General features: G+C 38.0%; 1 protein-coding gene across 1 annotated transcript; it reads right to left on the bottom strand.

The window, feature by feature from the left end:
* Positions 1-1,436: 1,436 nt before the first annotated feature.
* Positions 1,437-20,237, bottom strand: LOC132279613 (E3 ubiquitin-protein ligase UPL2-like). The gene is made up of 17 exons (XM_059781632.1): positions 20,028-20,237; positions 19,713-19,836; positions 17,777-17,872; positions 17,489-17,698; positions 10,771-17,305; positions 9,529-10,598; positions 9,151-9,450; positions 8,867-9,071; positions 7,511-7,776; positions 7,115-7,413; positions 4,177-5,290; positions 3,950-4,096; positions 3,676-3,756; positions 3,324-3,549; positions 3,100-3,239; positions 2,007-2,113; positions 1,437-1,849 (listed from the first exon to the last, which is right to left on the bottom strand). Exons 2-17 carry the CDS (start codon positions 19,806-19,808, stop codon positions 1,747-1,749), a joined length of 10,995 nt encoding a protein of 3,664 aa, XP_059637615.1. The 5' UTR covers positions 19,809-19,836; positions 20,028-20,237; the 3' UTR covers positions 1,437-1,746.
* Between the last annotated feature and the right edge of the window lie 1,578 nt (positions 20,238-21,815).

Genomic DNA, 21,815 nt, shown 5'->3' with positions numbered 1-21,815 from the left:
AGACATTAGAAAAGTGATTGAGGCTGTTCATGCCAATGTCATACTACAAAAGATGGAAACAAATGGTTTTGACTTTCTATGCCTTCCGTGAATGATAATAGCCTATTTGATTCCTCCAATCTCTCATTCTTTGGCAAGAATTGATGTCTACACTTTTGCCTGCCGTTGCTCCAACAATCCATGCGTCCTGCAACCAAAACAAAGGTTTGTAGTTGAATAACTTTTGTGGTTGAATAACTTACGTGTCAATTTTCTACAGTTTTATTATATACGTTTAACTTGATAAACTTAATTTTTTAATCTAAACCACCTTCAAATACTGAAAAATAAAAATAAAAAAAATATATTTTATTGCTTTAATAACTTGTCAAAGTCATTAAGGGATAGTATGAATATGACATCTAATTTAAAGAATGGATTCTTACTGTTGATAGCAAATGGTGTAAATGCTTTATTTTAAAGATAAAGTGCAAAAATAACCCATGCTATATAAAAAATGCGCAAGAAACATTATCCTTTTCAAAAAAGTGCATATATTTTGAAATTTTGTAGCAAATTGTCCCCTGGTCAACAATTTTGACCAATTGTTTAAAGGGAATTTTCGGTATTTCTTTTTTTAATAAATAATAATAATAATAATAATAATAATAATAATAAATGAATCTAATTATTTATTTATTAATTTGACTTTTTTGTTTATTTTTATTATTTACTTTTAAAAAAAATTAAATATTTTATTATTTTTTGTCTAAGGGCATTTTAGATATTTCACTCTCCAAATTTAAGAATGGGGTTTTGGAACACCAGGAGTATTCTAACTCTCCAGGGTCGAGGTATTCTAACTCTCAATATCCCCCATCCATGTCCCAGTATTCTATTACTATATTATTGAAAGAAAATTCAGCATGAAAAAGCAATATGAAAATCAATATAAGATAATAAAAAAATAAAAACTCAATTACTCTATGTGATAGGAAACTCAATTGATTTATATTTTTTTAAAATACAAGAATACGATGATAATTTTGTAACATAAACGGATGGAATGGGACGGGTACATCATTCTTATTTTTAGATGGAACGGGATAGGGGTACATTTGTCCCATTCCTGTCCAAAATTCGTACTTTGTAAAATACGAGAATACCATCATAATTTTGTAACATAAAACGGGATGAAATGGGACGGGTACACCATTCTCATTTTTAGATGGAACGGGATACGGGTACATTTGTCCCATTCCTGTCCAAAATTCGTACTTGAAAAAATACAAGAATACCATGATAATTTTGTAACATAAAACACAACAGGTACAGCCATTACAAAATCTATAATTGTTTGCCCTTTTCCTCTCTCTCTCTCTCTCTCTACGAAGTTGTCCAAATGCAGCATCATTGAAGCTCAAAATTGAAAGCATTCAAATAAAAATTTCAATAACTTTACTTGCCCAAAAAAAGGAGAACTGTGAGATTATATGAGCATAGTGGTATCAACAGTTAAAGGGAGGGAAGGAACAAAGAAAAAAGGAAGCAAATGAGAGAGAGATGGATCACATTGGCGAAACAAAAACTGGTGCCAGAAGCATTTGCCATACTACTGTACAGTATATTAACATCTAATAAACTTGATTCTTGGAATGCCACCCTTTACTTTGCAACTTCCTTTCAAGACATATTTTTTTGACATAATATTATTATACACATGATTTTAATTCTCATCATGTCCACCCCATCCCCCATTCCAATTTCTCAACCGAAACCGAACCCTTCGTTGGCTTCGTGAATAGCAAGAAGCAGTCTCTCCTCCAGATGTTGTTTGGAAGGATACTCTGGTAGGTCTAACTGGTTGAAACTGCATCCAACAACAAACAAGATACATGATCCAACAATTAGATAATCAATCAATCCCTTCTAAGGTGTGAGCTAACTATTTTCAAGGATACGCTGGCTCGCTCGCTCGCTCGATGAAGATAGATATTCAGTAAGTGATAATTAGAATAGAAGGTTACCAAGTATGAGCTGAAGGCAAGTGATCAGCGCTACCATAGGCCTTGTGAATCTGGAACTTCTGTGAGCCTGATATTCCTTGAAGCGCGCTGAATCCTTCTAGTGGCACCTGCAACAACATTTTCCGAATATTTGCTCAGATTAACAGCTCATTGTCAAACCCAAACACTCTCAATGTCTACCAAAATATTTATTTTATAACAAATACTACAAACAAACACATGCCATGGAATATATATATCTTCAACATCAAAATGTATTTTTACCAGCATATGATTTTAATTCGAAAGCAATAAAGAATCTACACCAAAAAGACTAATTGGCTTGGACCTCGGGACAATAGAGTAATTCCCTAGGAGGGCTGACTATTCTAAATAAATATAAATGTGGTGCAGTCTCTGCTTATAAAAAATAAAAGGTCAAAAAATTCTAACAAAGGTAGGTAATTTGAACATGAGAATCAAAACATGTGCATATTTACATACAAATTATATAAACTTACATCTTAAAATAAAAAACTAAAATAAATGAACGGGTGAGATGACTCAAGTAGAACTAATTGGAGATAAAATAAAAGAATCAATTAAGATGATTTGGCCTTGTGCAACAATGGCCAATAACTATATCGATGAGGAGCATCAGTTCATACCAAGGCCCCACCTATTATGAGCATTCCAAGACCGACTACCAAAAGACATTCAATTCCCTATTTGAAGTTAGTAAATAGGTAACCTACATCATACATAAAGCTATAATGTCTGAACACACATCTAAAAGGTAAACTAATTGTATATTCATAAATAAATCTATGTCACACATAAAGCTATGATGCCTGAAGATGCATCTAAAAAGGTTGACTAATTGTATATTCATAGTCACGTGTCCATGTTTGAAATGTTAACAGTTGGGTAAAGGACGGGGGCCTGCCCAACGCCCATTCGCAATTTTTTGTCATGAATTGATTTTTCATAATTTTCATAATTCCATAGGTTCGACGGTAGTTTCTAATTGTTGGTTGAAGTTCAGAGGAAATAAAATTCCAAATGAATGCAAACAGGCAGAGTTTGAATAAAAAAAAATGCCAAGGAAAGATACCTTGGAAGTGCCGGTGACAAACTGCAAAAGACGAGCCTTATCTTCCTTGCTGAACCCTTGAACAACCTCCCAAAACCACTGGATAACAGGAGATGCAGCACTATACCCAGAATACTCTGTATTCGCCCTCATGTCATCCACTGAAAGGCATTAATATACACTCTTGTTATAACACAACCAATTTTCATGGGCTTTCAGAAAATAAGACAAGTGAAGGAACTTACAATCAATGTCTGGAAGGCCACTTATTAATAACTCTAGTTCCTTATCATTAAAAATAGATATCAAATCCCGAGATATCAATTCAGTGAATCCATCCAAAAATGAATTTATTTGAGGACGAATAGCAGTAGTTAACCGATGCTCAGCAACTAGATCAACATATTTGTGCTTGTTTTCCTCGGTAACTCGAATATTACGTCCACCAGGGATAAGTTCATAATCAGTCACCTGCATTATGTATATCATGTAAAGAGAGAGAGAGAGAGAGAGAGAGAGAGAGAGAGAGAGAGAGAGAGAAAGACAAATAGAAGTTGTGGAATTAATCATGGACTTATAATGGAGGGAAATCATTACCTCTGTCCTTTCATACAATATCAGCTTCTCTTCATCAGCATCCATACTAAAAGTAAGGTCTAGAATATCACTGATGTCGTTCTGCAAAAGTAAGCAAGGAACCAAGTATTAAAGTTTTGTGGTCCGTAGCTAAGTTAGTAATGGAAGCATCAGATGTGAGACACAAGCATGCACACAGGGAGGGAGGGAGGGAGGGAGGGAGGGAGGGAGGGAAGGAGGGAGACACAGAAAAGGGGGGTGGGGAAGAGAGAGTAAACTTTCCCATGCAACACACCTCGAGCATCCACTTCAGGTTTTTGAAGTAATCAGGATCAATAGCTTCAATATCAAGGTAAGTCACTTTAACCCCAAGGATATGCTTGTAGAAAGACCGAGTGAAATGAACATCAAGAAGTTGTCCGTCAAAAAGTGCTTTCCCTACCTGGAACACACGAAGAAGACTAAGCAAGAAGCATACAATTATTAACTCAATCAAATAAGAACAAATGGAAAGGTACTCACGACTCGCCCAATGAACTTAAAGTAAGAGAGATGTTCTGTTTGGTAAGCAGAGTTGGGATTTGGCTGAAATGTTGACTCATTGCCCACTGTTGTAAACAGTAGTGCTCCCTTGTCGAAAATAACCTTGGACAAACTCTGATACCATTCCCTAGTAAGCCCACCAGCATCAATACCTTCCTCCCCTTGAAAATGAACAGTTAGCCTCCCCTTCAAATCTTGTGCTGATCTCATTCGCAGTTGATTATATGAATCTTCAAGAATGTAATTTCTTCTAACAGAGATTCTTAAAGGACTGTGATGATGATCATGTTGGTGCTTTATCTTAGATCTAAAGTGAGCACGTTTATTGTCAAAATCAATAAAGCGGGGAACCTTAAGCATGAGAGAAAAGGACTTCTCAAGCAACCCAGGGTTTTGCCGGATGAAAGCATTTAGGAGCTTCCTATGCTTATCTGAAAATTTCACAAAAGCTATATGTTTTTCATCAACTTTTGGAACTGGTGCTGATGTTCTCTGCTGGCTAGCACTGGCCTCTTCAAGATCAGATACTGCAGCAATACCAAAGTCGTGACCAGAATCTGATTGCCCAGGGTGCAACTTTTCACACATGACAAAGAAGGATTCTATGTATGGCAAGATGTTTTGAGTACCAGCTGGAAGTGGAGGCATTACGCCAGATGGTTTATACGTGGAAACTAAAGATTTATTTGACAAATCAGGCGTGGTATCTGAATAGCTCTCTATTTTGCTTATACAAGAGCTCAGCTCAAGCCACAAAGGCTCTATAGCTGCATTGATGTCGCACACCAGAGAAAGAGCAGCTGCATGCTCCTTTTCAGAAAGATTTTGATGATCCTTCTCCTTCTCGTTAAGTGAAGCAACAAGAGAGCTCAATGCCTGCAAAACCCTCAAAATTGCCGCTCCATCAGATGATGTAGTAGTGAGAAGAGCTTTCTCTACTTCTCCAAATATGTGCAACTCATTCATCGCAGATTTAGTCAAATTATTCACAGAATCTGCTAGCTCAGTGATAAACAGATGACAATGTGTGGGAGCAATAGCCACCAACTTCTTCAATACCTCCGCAACAAGAGCATATGCATTATCTGACAGACTGCAAGAAAATGAGATATGTCAAACAAAGAATAACAGTGTTGAATAATTAAAACTCAAAAATAGCACTACCAAATACACGTGGAATCAAGTCAATCAACCATTAATAGCTCATATATCCTGGCAAGGAATTTATGTAGCCTGAACAGCAAGTGTGAGAAGGACACACATTAGTCTAATGAAGCACGGACACATTAGTCTAATGAAGCACGGCAATATATTGCCATTATATAGGTAAAAATCTAATTTCAGATGGGCAATCATTTATATGTATAAAATCTACTTTCTTTATTAAAAAAAATGGCCCCGAAAAAGAGGAAAAATAAAGACAATGAAGCAATATCACAAGATAACAGTAAGAATATATAGCTCAGAAAAATATTAAATTCCAAATGACGAGAAGCTTAAGTCTGACCAAAAGTATGCAAGGAACAGAAACAGCAGTTAGTCTCCAACCAAAATATTTTGTGCCCAATTTTTACACTTTTCAGTAAAGTTACTGGCATCGACTTAGAAGGGGGAGCAGGACTTAACATTTAAACACGGTGGTTTGGGATGATAAGAGCAAGAATAAGGTGTGAAAGAAAATAATGCAATACAATTGTTAGGTACAACCACGAGGGAAAAGAAGTATAATCAAGTTGGCTCCTAACAAGTAGAAACCAAAAAACAATCCAAGAAAGTAGATTGCAATAACATTTTAGGTCCCATGGTACTTGACCTAGTTGCACCGGTGAACCAAAAAACTATTCCAGAGAAAGCAAAATATTTAGATAAAGCCTATACCACGAAATAAGGAATATATTATGAATATCCGTTTAGGCACTTTAAAGCCTCTATGTATCCCCTGCCACTAGCTTGAGGTCAAGGTTGTACTTATTTTCACAGTTATAAATCAATATTTCATATGTGACGAATTCAATTATGGAATCTAATTTGTTATCAAGACTTATGGTAAAGATGCATTCAAGAGAACTAACTGTAAGGTAGCATACAACATAAATCCATTGACTGCATTCACCTCAAAAAAAGAGTGAAAATTTAAACCCAATAATCAGGAAATTCAACAACATACTGAGCAGCTGATTTCATTTTCTATTTTGGTAAGACTTGGCAGAAGCCAAGCAAGAAGACCAGAAATGTGGGGAAATGAAAACAAGGTATTAAATTAAAAGAATATGGTTACAGTACACAGGAAAGTTGAACAAAATGTGCAGGGAACATATAAATAAAAATAATAAAAATAAAAATAAATAAAATAAAAACACAACTCAAGAGCATTGAATCCCCATCCTCAACCAAGCAACCCCCACCCCAACCCCAAAAATACATGTAACACACACACACAAACACACACATATATATAAGTACAAAAATTCTCAGTTAATGATACAGACAGCATAATATGCAAAATAGATAATTCTTACTATTTTATAATTGAACATAATGCCTGTAACATCAATTTTATAGGGAAAAAACATCATTGCCAATCATCTTGTTCAGCAAACCAACATAGCGTATAGGATGTCAGAATCTTCATCTACATTATTTGACAGCTCAGGAACACAGTATAAAGCACAATCGACTAACAGAACCAATTCAATCTTGCAGTTAAATAAATGGGGTACGTAACAAAATAACAGTAGAATAATTATGCAAACAAAAAGAAGTAACAACACAAGAAACAGACCTATACATGTAATCACAACACGAAAAAAATTTCAAATGCCACTAGGAAAAGATACCGTGCAATAAAAATTTAACATAAAAGATACAAGACAATAGACAAAATGTATAGGTGGGTTGGCTATAGAGAACATCATACCCTTCTCGTGCAAGCAGTGAACATAGAAGCCGAAGTTCTGCTTGTGGTAGATTAAGAAGTACAGCTTGGGTATCAAATTCAACATTTGCACCAGAAGAAGAGGGTTTGGCAGAGTCATCAGCCTTAGAAGATGTAACATCAGAGCCAGAGGATATAACACTGGAGCCCGTATTTATCTCAGCATCTGATGTGGAAAGCTGGGGACCAGAAGAATGTTCAGTAGTAGGTGCGCCGGATTCAGTAGGTAAACTAGATTTGCTTTCAGCATTGTCAATGATGACTTCTAATAAATTTAGCAGCTGGAACAAGAATCCGACATGGAAAAAATATTATAAGAAACCACAAGTATGAAAGAAAGTTCATCTATGAAAAAAAAAAAAAAGTGCAAAACCATACCTGTTCAAGATGGGCTATACTCCTCAAATAAAGAGGTTGATTCAAGAGGCTCAAAAGCAATGCGATGGATAAATATCCTTCTTGGCGCTGATTACTTCCTTTTTCATCCTCTTCAATAACCATCACAGCTTTTCCACGCTCCTGATCAGAATTTTCCAACTCTTGTGGCAGCCTAAACTGAAGCAAAATCTTTGCCACATACGGATGATTTCTAGCTAGGAAGGTCAGAGTTTCAAGAACACGTCGAGATACCAAGGGAGGAACTCCTATGAAGCAAAAGACAGATACAAGTTAGTAATAGAATTTATAATTTCCTCAAAAGTTCTCTCTCCAAACTTCAGAAGAAAAGGGAAAAAGAGAAGGGGGGGGGGGGGGGGGGGGGGGGGGTGTTGGTTTGAAATAGATAGGTTAAAGAAAATTAACTTGCTAAATCATCCTTTATTTATGCTTAGTTAGAAAAGAATGAAATCCAACTTTAAAAGGCCTCTGAAATTAAATCCATTGCATAATCTGGACATATCTTGCCAACAATCAATTTCCGTGGTCATTTTATATAAGGTGGATTCAGCCCCCTATCCTATAACATATTTGGTTTTGAGACCACAATCCCCTCCATGAGCAATGAACTCATAACACCAGCATATGCTTTAACTGCCGAACACACACAGTCAAGGAGCTGCCTTGAGAATAAAACCCAAACCCAAACCCAAAAGTGAACGGGTCCTCCACAAATATACATATATTTGAAATACTAACTGAAGAATATGTTTTATTGTTTTTAGAAGTGAATTTGATGGTGAAATAGCTAGAGAAATAGTTCCTTTTTTTTTTTTCCTTTGACAGATTTCCTACCTGTTTTATTAATAAAAACACAAAGAAAATATAATAAAATTTAAAAAGTAACATGTTTCACGAAAATATAATAAAATTTAAAAGGTAATATGTTTCACGAGCTCGTGAAACGAACCAAGCCTACTCATGAACAATCCAAATGACCCATGAATGAACAAGCCAAACCCAAACATTATCAAGCTCGGCTCCGCTTGGTTCATTTGCAGCCCTAGACTAAGCCCATTCCTTGGACACTACATCAGCTAACATATTAAATCAAATTAAAATCAAAAGCATTTTATGATCTTCCCAGTGACAAGTCCAAAACAACTTGGGGTTCAATACATATCATCACCTGAAAAGGGAACCAAACCATCCTATTCTGGTGCCAGAAGAAAAATGCAAATAGAACTTGTACAACACTGCCGAGGCAATATATATATATATGGGTTTCACTTTTAAATCCACTAAAAAGAACATATGACTTGCCCAACAAATAATGAGAAATCAGAATAAAAGTATTACCGTCAAAAAATTGAGGACGAGAATACATCACGTGACTCTGGCAGGCATAAAGCCTATATGATGGCTCAGAAGCATTCAAATGATTGGCAGGCTTTCTTATGTCGAGCATCAACAAGTCCATCAAGATTTTAACCAGAGAAGATCTGGTTTCACTATGAGCACATAAATGCAAGAGAAGCCTCTGCAGCATACCTTTATAAAGGGGCTGCAAAATAATATCTATCAATACATAAATCACAAAAGGGAACAATAAGAATAATGAATCAATCATACCAATGGAATACCTGAACTACACGAAGCAGCCGAATCATGGCTTTCAAAGCTTCTGTGTCAACCAGAGGAGCTCCATCAGCTTCAACTGGCTTGCTTCCCATAGACCTACGAGTAATGACTCCACCAGCTCTGTCCAGACCAGCTCCAATACCTTCACCTCGTCTAGAAGACTCACCCCTACGACTTCTAGGATACATACCAAAGAGTGTTCGATTATAACGATTTGCAAACCTTTCACGCAACATGGTTGCTTCCGCAACAAGTGCAGGTGTAAGATTGGCAAGAATTGCATCAGAGGATGTTAAGAGAACCTGAGATAAATGCATACAATAATTGTCAAGTAGAAGCGATAAGACATATCAACACTAAAACAACCATTAAAAATGTACCTCTTCTCGTAAATCTGAAGGAAATGTAGCAATTATTGACACTGTGTCCATTTCAACTGGTTGTCCTTCCAGTTCCTGTGATTGATGTAGCCTTTGTGCCTGTTGTTGCGCTAGGACTTCCTCTCGGATGTCTGGGGGTAGGGCCGCAAGAAATTCTGGATCAATATCTCCATTGTTTTGTGGTTCAGCATTTGAAGGCTGTGCCACTTGACCCTGTCGAGCAGAAAGAACTTCAGCACGCAACTCCTCAGGAAGCGCATCTAGGAAAGCAGGGTCAATTGATCCAGAATCAGCTTCACCATTAATTTGCTGCTCCTCTGCAGGACCACTCTGATCAGCTTCCTGGATAGGATTTTCCGGAACTTCAGTTACACTATGGAGGGGTGCATCTCTCCCACTCACAGGTATAGAATTCCCAAATGACACATTTGTTCTTCTTGTTCGAGCATCAGCAGCACCTTGCCTTTCTCCACCCTCATCATGCCCATCAGCACTTCCAATTTCAACATCCAGACTTCGAAGGCTCTCCCCCAAAGTTGCACCACTTCCACCACTCTCTTGGCTCACTGCTTCAACATCCCGTACAGTCGTGTCGTTTTGTTCGAACTGCATTTCAACAGATTGAGAGTGTGTACTTGAAGCATCTATTCCCTGCAGAGATTCGTTCTCCGCAGGTCTTATATCAGCATTACCTGATCCATCCATCACTACAGAAGAGGGCAGAGGCACATAATTATTTTCACTGTTAGTATTGTTTTCAGCAGGGGTTTCAGGCACCATTCCAGCAGATTCGTGAAGCTGACCGGTCTCACTGTTACTTTGAGGGTCCACTGTTGTCGTGTTCTGATCAGAGGGCTTGTCAGTGATCGGCCGCCTCAAATGGGAAACAAGTAAATCTTCAAGCCCTTGGGGAAGTGCAGATGCATTTGAACCACCACTAGGATGGTTATCGTCTGCCCACAAGTTGAGCCGGTGTCCATGGCGGCCATTCCTCAGTGATCGGAATATAGCATCCAATCTTGACGAGGTGTTCTCCAAGTTCCTACCAGAATAGATATCATGGGCATTCTCTGAAGAAAAAATGATCAAAAATCAGAACTGATGCAATAAGAACTCACACAATTACACATAAGAACAAATTATGGTAAGATAAAACTAAAAGGTAAAATCATCAGAAAGTACAAGATGAAAACTTCAAATAGCAAAATATAAGGGAAATAACCATCCACTAGCCAGACTTGCCTGACTGTCTGATAGAAGCTGTGTTTGAGGAAGAAGGTTCCACCAGAAGTGGATGCCGGGAGGGGGCAGAACTATCACCAGTTCTACCCAAAAGATTGTAAATCGATGTAGTACGCCCTTGGCGTCTAGAGCCAAAAACTTCGACTGGCATCACATGGAGAGTTTCATTGGGGAAACTATGATCTCTACCAAATACCTCAATGTGGTCGAAAACATTAATCCCATTGATTCCCTCTCCCAGCCTAAGTATAACTCCATCCTCTTCATCTTCATCATCTTCATCCTCTTCCTCCATCACCTCCTCATCAAACTCATCTTCATCAATTTCATGGTCCTCTTGATCTGTGTCATGATGAGGCAGGTGATGGACTTCATCTTCTTCCAAATCATTATGTTCCTCATCATCCTCATCCTCGTCTTCATCGACTTCATCTCCATCGTCCCCTGACATCTCCTCATCATCATCTTCATCAAGGTTCTCCTGCACACGGGGTTGGATTTCGAATCTTATCTCCACAGTATCTAGGCCATTTTCAAGACCCCTTGTGTCCTCGGAAGTTTCACGCATGTAATCATCTTCAGATGCCGGGGCAAACCCTCCATCAAGATCTTGGTCATGTTCCATATCTTCTGTAACGGCCTCAGATCCACCATAATTCTGAACAGTATTAAAAGACTCAATATGGTCAGCTGCCATAGGATTCAGATTATGTTGCGAAGCAGTTTCCATGGACTGGGATATATCAGCAATATTATCAGTTCCTTCAGGCTGACCGTGATCTGTAGGTTTTGTTGAATTGTCAGACTTCCCAGCACCAGAATCAGCAGCATGTATGTGTTCCTTTGTCACCGACTCAAGAACTTTGACAAGGCCTGTAACAACTTTGGGTGAGTCGGCATGATCAAGGTCCAACACTTGGAGAGTTCGAGTCAATGATCTAACCAGACCAACATCTACAAAAGTAGCAGAAGCCTCTGCCGAGATGTATGAACCTGTAGGTGAACGAGCAGCCACTACATCATTAAGCAGATCAACTAAAGCCTGGATATCACTTCCTGGTGGCCTAAAACCTTTAGAAGAATCAACAAAATTGTTAAAAACATTATTGATCTCCATGAAAACTCTCCTCCTTGCCTCTGTGGAGCGAACACAAGATGCCACCAAAAATTGACTAGCCCTACTTGCTAGTTTATGCCTCCAGTCGGTATCTGTTTTCTTTTCCTTCTTGGAATTTTTAGAATGTGGAAGAAACTTGTGGAGAATATGGTAAAAAATTCCACCAGTAGGACCCCATGGAGAACTCCTGCAACTGCTAATTTCAGCATCCCTACGGAGCAGAACATGAAGAGATGAAGCATACATCAAGAGAATCTCTGTCAAGAGCTTCAAGATGAATACAATCTTTGCCAAAGATGCAGAAACTTCCTGGTTATTGGTCTCATTCTCTTCAGATACAGAGGCAATGGCTTTTCCCTTCCCCTTATTTCCAGTAACATCAATGTCCATGTCTGTTAAAGATGAAGTATCCCTTGTCTCAGTGTCATCTCTCGAAGGAGGTATGAAAGTGACAACTGAATCTAAAAGAAGCTCAATCACATTAATAAAACTCTGAGGAGGTTTTCGATGAGCTTTGACATTCTTGGAATTTGCATCAAGAAGTTTGCCATGCCCATTCCCAGGACTCAAAGCTGCCTTCCCATCAGTAGTCTGGGATTTGTCTTTGTCCACTGTTTTTTCTTTCTCTTTCTCTTTGAATTTATCCTTGTCACGATCTTTCAGCAAGACAATGTATGGCCTATCACTCACCATCTCAACTTGGCACACTGACTGAGCAGCTTGCATAAAAACCACTGGATCCCGTGAAATGACGTTAGTTAAATTTAAAAGAAAATTGCGTGGTGTAAGCCGTCCATTGGACTGTCGGTTAGCAGCAGTCACAACACTGTGCCTTATCTCAGATTCCATAGCTTGCTGAAGAGTATGGGGATCTTCAAGAATGTGGCGGATTATAGTAGCAGCAATATTGTCAAACCCAAGAAAAAGGCTACTTGTAGGCAAGGAAAGCAGCAAAGGTAAACCCCCAGCATCAAGAAAACTAACAGCAACAGAGTGGGTTCTTGTGAGAGTTGAACATAGCTGCAGAACAGCATGCATTGTTTCAGAAGGAAGCTGCTTCCTAATACAACCACAAGCAATCTCAATAAGCATCTTCTGCTCCTGTATATCTGCATTCTTTGGAGATGATCCCAAAGGTGACTGCAACTTGTTTTGCTTATCCTCGTCAATAATTATAGATGTCTGCTGGCTACCACCAACATCCTTCTTCAACAGCTCAGCAATATTAGCATTTAACTTCTGATCCACTTGTAACAGCCCATCAATGGCAAGAAAAGCTGCTGTCACCCATTTCGGAACTTGGGTTTTCTCCCTGTCATATGAACTGGAAGCCCAATGCGAAAGTAAATCTGAAGCAACCTTTACCAGACCACTCTTAGAGGCAACTTCACGAGCCACCGCATCATCATGAAAAATTAAAGCAAGAACATGAAATACGGCTGATAACATGTTACTGTTTCCACTGTCAAAAATCAAACTACAAAGCTTCACCTGCTCTATGAGAAAGGAAAAAACATTGGACCTGTATTGACCATCATTTTGGGAGCATATCATTACAAGAAGGTCCCGAACAGGAAAAGCCAGAGATTCCTTCATTTGCAAAAGCTTTGTACACGTCAATAACAAGTCATCCACAGGAGGGAGTTGAACTGTTTCTTCTTCGATACACTGATTGTTTTCATTCACAACCTCTTCCTTCGTGTCTGGTCCAGAGTTCCCAAGGGACATGGCAAGAGCACGTGCAAGTTCATCATCCTCCTGGGTTTCCTCTGGATGTGAGAACAACCATTCCATTGCCAGCTCCACACTGTTCGATCCAACCTGCCTCAAGGCTTCCTCTGCTCGAGACCTGGAAAATCCCATCTCTACAATTGTTGAAATCGTTGATTCATTTGGGGGAGGACCAGCTGCCCGAGGTCCAGTGCTGCTTACATTTTTCACTTCAACACCAGAATAAATGTGACGAATAATAGAAACAACTGTTACAATGAAATCATAGCTGCAATCAGTGAACTGCGAATGAGTCCACACAGGAAGCACTGCCTTCAGCACCATGGACTGTAAGACCTTCACAAAAGTCTCAGCATCACGTGGGAACGGAATATCTCCACTTATCAGAGGCTGTGTCAGCAAATGTTTTGTAAAAGGAGATAGAATAAAAGAAGAAGTCACCAGGTGATCCATTAGTTTACCATAACTTGCTAAAGGACCATAGATCCACAAATTATCAGTTCCTTCTTTTTCTTCTTTCTTTAAATTCCCATCATCAGTCTCCATAGGAGAAGTAGGAGCCCTGTTAACTGCAAATAGCAACTGACTAGTGGCCTCAAATGTGGTCAAAACTGATTGAACCACCCCGCGCCCATACAAGCAATTTACCAGAACAGCATTACATGAATCTGGCCTGTCCAGCAGAATGCCATCAATAAAATCAATAACCTTACCAAAATAGCGACACTTTGTAGATACAGATGCTTCAGATCCAGAAGGACTCACGTGACCTCCAAAATTCATATGGTCTAGTGAGATGGATGCAAAGATAGAAGCCACTGATTTTGAAGACGGGGATACAGTCAGTGTATCATCACGGCGACGAGATGGAAGCAGCATTACTTTCCCCAACTCCTGAAATAAATGGGTAATATGAAAAGAAAGTGACTTCACCATGTCACAGCAAGAAGAATAGTAGGATCTTTGCTTGTCATCTTCCTTTCTACCACTAGCAATATTACCATCAGAGATACCAGACTGTTGCGATTGGTGACTGGCTCCAAGACGAATGTCCGAAGGACCATCAATGCCCTGTCTTTGTTGAAGACCAGAAGCACGACTAAGATCACGGTATAGGTTTATAAGGTCGAAAAACTGCGACTCAAAACTCCATCCCGACATCCTTCTTCTCAGCAATGGATCAAGAAACTGCCTAAATGAATTGAATCTTTGCTCCTCAGTTTCATTTGTATTCAATTCTGTTTGTTGTGACTCAGCAGCAGCAGAACCAGCACCATCATCCTCCATCTCAACTTTAGCATCTTCAAGTACAGCAATCAGCCATAAAACTTCACGATGGACACGTCCAATATCTTCCAAAACATCCTTGCTACCATTTCCAAACTCGGTAAGCAGCGCAGTTACCCAACGATTGTCTTTTGAGGCAGCAAGAAATAAAAGGAATTCAACCAGAAAAAGTGAAGAAAATATTCCACCATCTGGAGTCATCCTAGGGTCCAGTAAGAGGGATCCTGGAACCACACTGAATCCAGTCAAAGCTTTTTTCAGGTGATCCCTAAGAGAGGAACAAAAGGCCCGTGCTAAAGGAGCAGAATGATGTTGAGTAAAACCCTTAAAAACCATGGTGCTATGTAAAGCAACAGACATCCCTTCGGGCGACTGTGCAATACTTGGGCGTAACAGAAGTTTCAGTAAAGCTTCAATCCCCGACTTCTCCACAAATAACCGACATGTTTCAGCATTTTCCATTGTCCTGTGAACCAGAACCATCACATGAAAAACACATAATTGGATAAACTGCTCATTATTGATGCCTTCTGAAGTTGAATCTGCGGCACTAACCAGACAACAAGGACCTTCGTTTTCTTTATCTTCAGAATCCATTTCCATTGCAGTACTCCCATTGACTTTTCCCGATGACCCTGCACAATTACTGTCTCCAATGGAAGCAATTCTATTAACAATTTCAATGATTAGATCAACACCAGTGCTTCTCAATGAAGATACATGACGCAAAAGCTCTTCCACAGCATTTGCCAAAGGAACGATACCATCATTCATTGCTGCTACATACTTCTTTGTGGTGAAGATGTCAACAAGGAACCTTAAAGCTGAAGTTTCTTTTACTGCCTCTAGGCCTTTGGCATTAAGACAAATGGCACCAAGGCCATTTGGAACACATGTAAGAGCCTTTGACGAGGGAACTATTCCAGCCACAACTGAAGCTAAAAAAGCATCGGGAAGGCCCAATTCATGCAAGGCAGGAAAACAAGTAGGGTCTTTATGAATAGTTTCACTCATAACAGTCACAGCTGATGAATAAATGTCACCTCCAAATTTATCTACATTTTCAAATATCCGTGAGAGTGTGACAGGTAGGGAAAGATCATTCGAGCTCACAGATCTCATAGCGTTTCCTGGAGCATAAGTAGCAGACCCAAGAGCTTTCAATAAAAGCCGGATAAGCCTCTTCTGAAAGTACAACTGATCATCATGGTATCTTGAGCATTCACCTATGGTAATTGAATTATCATTTACTCCAGAAAAATCAATAACTCTTTGCACTTCTATCTGTAGTCTATGTGCTAAAAGCTCAACTCCTCCCAAGTCTTTAAAAAGGGTCACTGCTGTATTACTGTAATCCATGAGTTTCTGTAGAGTCTTCACAGCCAAACAGACAAGATGAATATGCATAGGATCAGCATCCTCTAAAAGAGGCAAGAATGTTGGAACCATTCCTGAACCTCTAATAACACTCCCAGAACTTGAAGAAGATATAACATGTAGCAGATAAAACTGCAGAAGTGCTTCGACAAAGGCAATAGAAGATGGATCATTGGAGTTATTCAGTGATAAAATTGCCTTTTGGAGAACATTCAGGAGAATCATACGGTTCCCCCCTGCAAAACTGATGCTTGATCCACTTAAAACCCGTGCCCGCTCATGAGATGAAGAATATGAAGCTAACTGAGCTCCCAAGGCATGCATTGCAAGTGTTCTAATGCTTCCAGGAATAGTTTCTTCAGATCGCACAATCCTAATCAACTCATTTGTATATTCTGGCTCATTAGCGAAGAAGGATACAAGTTCATCATGAGCATCATTAGACTGAACAAGCACAGTAAACGCAAGAAGGCAAATCCTACTGTACAGCCTGCATATTCTAGGAGAACAGAATGCACGAGCATATCTGATTCTTGTCAGCAAAGAGAACCTGTGCTCTGGAGGAACATTGTACCGCACAACGCACTGTTTCATAAGTGAGAGATCGTCTTCCTTCTGTAAATGAAGATCCGGGAAGTGAATAACACTCACACTAGAAGAGTTAGTACCATCACTATCTTCCCCACTGCTTTGTGAATTGGCACCATGAAATTCAAAATAAAGTGTAGACCCCAACCGGTACTGGGACTTGTCACAATCCTCGTGTACATCAGATGGAAACAAGGACAGCCCTTCTTCCTGGGTTCTTTCATTTGCCATTACACATGAATACAAACCCAAGCCCTCTTCCTTGCTTCCCCATCCTTGTGCTAGAGACAGGAGACAACTGTTTATAGAACCACATCCAACCAACTTTCCACTTGCATGTAGTTTGGAGGGATTTATCTTTACTAATGCAGAAAGTGTCTCTAATGTAGCTATAAGAATCTCAGGATCTGTTGATGAAAGTAGGAGCTTGAAATGCTGAAAATAAACAAGAATAAATATAGTTTCAGACAGAAAACAGATATTGATGCCTCAGAAGTAAAATAGCACAAGAAAGCTCACAAATTATTGCAATAAAATATAAAAATCTACTTTTGCTCCACATTTAACTCCCGTTAACACAACAGATATTATGTGATTCAGAAACCATCTCCAACACACCTCTAAGCCATTAAATGAGCTCTTGTTATGGCAATTCTCTAAAATTATTTGCATCACTCTTAAAATCTGTAGAACTGCTTGCTTAGGAAAAGGACTATCATCTTCCAAGGAAATATCATCTGTCAAGAGGAGGTCACTCCTACATGACAAGTATGTCTTGAAATATGTATCGAAATGCAGAAACAGGGGCCTCCAGTGATGAAAATTTCCCTGAGGTCAAAGAAACAAATAAGAAAGAGTGAAGAATTAAAGAACTTGACAGAAATGTCAGAAGTAAGATGCTATCACCTTGCCAAATTCCCAACGAAATCCGGATAGAGGTATTGCTATATCTTGTAATGGACTCTGAATCACCTTGTCGATGAAAGCTTTTATTTTAGGAGGCTGCAAGTAAATATACACTGTTAAAATTAATGCACAAAATAAGAGGGGGGTGATTGTTGGCATTAGTTTGGGGTAGGGAGGGTAGTGCATTACTTGTTCCACACAAGGAGACATTTAGAATCTTATTTCATCATTTCCAGTTGGGTAATGCTTATAGATTGAAGGAGTGCCCAATCTCTTAGGAAGGCATAAACTAAGATCTCTAATATCATCCAATAGATTTTATCCACTGAGCTTTGGGGACACTGTGGGAAGCATTTTCAGAAACTGTGGCAAGGTTGTACATTGTACAAGTGTACAACTAAAAACACTGTGCTCTTGCACAATTACTAAATGACACCACACAGGCAAATCCATCAGGCAGCAATGACAAATTTGCAGATATCAGCAAGCGTGGCTAGCATATTCTCCTCATCATAACGAAAAATTAATGGATATCATACATGAAAAAATAGAAGAGAACATAAAATCATAAATGAGTTGTGACTATAGGAACTATAGGAAAATTATGCTCTAATTTATCTTTCCAAAATTTTGTTTCATGTTGATTTACGCATATACTCTATTTAAACAGGTTTCAAAAAACCTAACACAACATTTGATATATTCAAGACATCATGTTTCCTTCTCTTTTTTATCCTGGATAATTCTCCCCAACTGCAGTGAGTGCAGCCCATAGGCTGAGACACTGTGTTGCCATCCGCATAGAACCCAAGGACTTTAGCAGTCAAAAACCCTGCAATTACCAATGGGAATATCCAGGAGATGCCACCGGATTAACTAGGCCATGATGCACCATAATTAGTTTCAGACAGTGATGAAATATTACATACAACTAGAAGATTAGACTAGTTTAATTTATTCCTCAATTTTTTGTCTGGCCATATTTGATCCTAATATGATTAAGAAAATAAAAAAAATAAATAAAGTTAAATTCTCAGATAGATTAATAATTCATAAAGATGTTAGTTATTTCTTGTCAGAATCAAAACTTACATTGGTCATTTGACTCATTTCAGGGAAAAAGTTGAACAAATTCCCCTAAAATAGGAGTTAGTTTATACCCAATATAAAGAGTGAGGTTTTGAAGAATTAAACAAAACGAAAAGAAGGGCTTAAGTGTTTCCATTGCACCATTCCTCACCTTGGACATGTTCAGCAATATCAAACTAAATTAACTAGCATCAAATTCAGGCTAGAAACAAATGGTTTTCAACAGAGTCCCATTTCCTCATAAACAATAAAAGATGAAGCCATAAAAATTTACATTTAAGATTACCAGTACATCCAACACAAGCAGCAGTAAGTCCCAAAACTATAAATTTCAAACTCTTCAGAGTTATCAAGTCCTTTGAGTATGAACAACATGTAAAATTGTTCACAGAATATGCCATTACATTTGAAGATTAAATAAGGCATGCTTCCTAATCAAATATAAACCATCCAGACTGATAAACACAAAAAATCACAGTTACAACGATATAAAAGATGCATAAACTATTATCTCAATAGAATCTACCCTCTCCACCACCACCAAACAATAATGCCAAATGTCCCTAAAGCTAACGCTGCTTAAAAACTATCGCCACAATATACACTACTATGCCTACTTTACCAATAATCACAGTACCATCTACAACAAAGACCCTTTTATCGAATCTGATAGTGCAAAAACAATTATAACCCTAATGATTAAACAATTAAATATCAATTCTAATAAAACCCAAAAAAAACCAGGCAGTACTCCTTTAAATGTATATGCACATATATATAACTCATGCAGATTACGAAGATAGACATATATATATAGGGAGAGAGAGATGATGATGGAAGTACTCACAGGCTCTGAGTCGAGTTTGAGAGAGGGACCAATAGCTCCCTCGCCAGATAAAAGCTGCCGCAACCTTGACGGAAAGCTCGATCTTAGGGTTGCCATGTGACCTCTACTCCTCTACTTGTATGTACTGAAGCATATAAACAACAGAAAATCAGAATCGAATCTAGGATTGAAAAGATTAAAGAAACAAACACACAAGTACAAAACCCAGAAAAATGTATCAGGGTTTCGATTGATAAAAAAAGATGAATAAAGAGATCAAACACAACACACAACACACAAACACACACATAGAGAGAGATAGGGAAAAGGAGTGACCTTGCTGTTGATAGAGAGGGGCATGGATGCATAAACATCCGAAGGGTCGAATATACAGAGAAAACGCCGAGATGTATATATGTGTGTATATATAGAGAGAGAAAGTTGTATAGAGAGAGAAGAGGAGAAGCGAAGCGAAACCCCAAAGCAAAGAGGAGAGAGAGAGACGAAGGGTGAAGGGGTCTCTTTTGTGTGTGAATTTTGTTTAACCCTTGAAACGGAGTTAGGGGGCGTTTTATATAGAAGAGCTGACATACATACACAGTCCCTCTCGAAGGCGGTTTTGCTCTTTGGACCCCGGGTTTTTAGTATATTTATCTATAACTGTTGGATGTTGAATTAGGGCTCCATAGCTTAAAAAAATAATACTACCTTGGTAATACCTAACAAATTAGGGTTGCAACTCAGTCGAGCACAACCCGGACTAACTCGAACCTAGTCTGAAAATTTTTGGACTTGAATGGTGTAAATTGCAATTTGATCTTGATTTTAGTTGAAAAGTAAGAACTCAATTTTATTTAGGGCCGAGACAGGTGGTCGTGCCGGGACACTATTGCACTCATTAGATAACTTTAAGGAAATTTTAGGTATTTCTTTTTTCAATAAATAAAATTAAAATGAAATATTAAAATTAATAAATACTAAAATAAATATTTTTTTTGGAGGGTTTTATAAATTTTTTGTTGAGAATGAACAAAGCGGAAATGTGTGGCAATATTTGACACGACACTCTAACACGATAAGAGATAAGTGGGTTTGGGTTTGATTTAATTGTGTCGTAATCATGTCAATTCAGTAATTAAACGTGTTATATTCGTGTTTGACCTGCCAACCTGTTTATAACTAGATTAACCAATTTAATTAAACGTGTCGCGTTCGTATTAAAAATAAGTCATTTAATTAAACGTGTTGAATAAATATGTCATGTTCGTGTCAGAAATGACTTAAACTTGTCTTGTCGTGTCATTTCGTATCGTGTCAAGTCTTGATTCATTTATTAAACGAGTTACGCGTGTCTTATCGTGCTACTTATGTAATAATCATGTTATATTGGTATTAAAGAAGAAGGGCATGCACAAACCAATGATCTTTTTCTCTCTTTTTCAAGTAGTCATTCTAGGTACTGTCACATGACCAACTCGGGGATTCGGGATTAACAAAGGTGATATTGAAAATCTTATTATTGGTACTTTAATTAACCCCATTAAGAACCAAATAATAAATGACCCATTAAACCCCACTTCTAACCCTATTTAGTAAGCAAGTGTTTTGGAAAAATAAGAGAAAATAGGAATTGTATTCCTATAATTGGAATAGGAATACTACTTGCGTTGATCAACTGTACTTCTGTCCATAGAATCCCTTAGTTTGTTTAAATTTTTTAGTTTTTTTTATTATTTTCTATTTCTTATCTTTAAATTTTATTTTGTTTGAAGCGTATTTGAGGTATTTAGTCTTCAATTTGAAATATTGTCCTTATTTGCTCAATTTAAAAATATAGGTTTTTTTTTTTTTTTTTTTTTTTAACACCATGAGTTATTTGCACATTACGTGTATAGGAGGTTTTTTTTAATTATTTTTTATTTTTTGGCTCTTTTCCCTTATTTGATTAGCTAGAACTAGTAAGAAAAGAAAAGAATCGGAAAATATTTAAAAAAAATTTGCGTTTGTTTATGATGAAATGGAAAATTTTCAGAAAACTGAATTCTCGCAAGTATCTAATTTTCTTTAAAACGATTCCTGCATAAAACACACGAAAATTTTTATTTCTCAGGAAAGTTGTTAAGT

The sequence above is a fragment of the Cornus florida genome, unplaced genomic scaffold (genome assembly GCF_030987335.1).
Source record: "Cornus florida cultivar Cherokee Brave unplaced genomic scaffold, ASM3098733v1 CherokeeBrave_3.0.0_Hap2_Chr10, whole genome shotgun sequence".
Classification (NCBI taxonomy): Eukaryota; Viridiplantae; Streptophyta; class Magnoliopsida; order Cornales; family Cornaceae; genus Cornus; species Cornus florida.
This window is presented reverse-complemented; position numbering and strand designations above follow the sequence as displayed.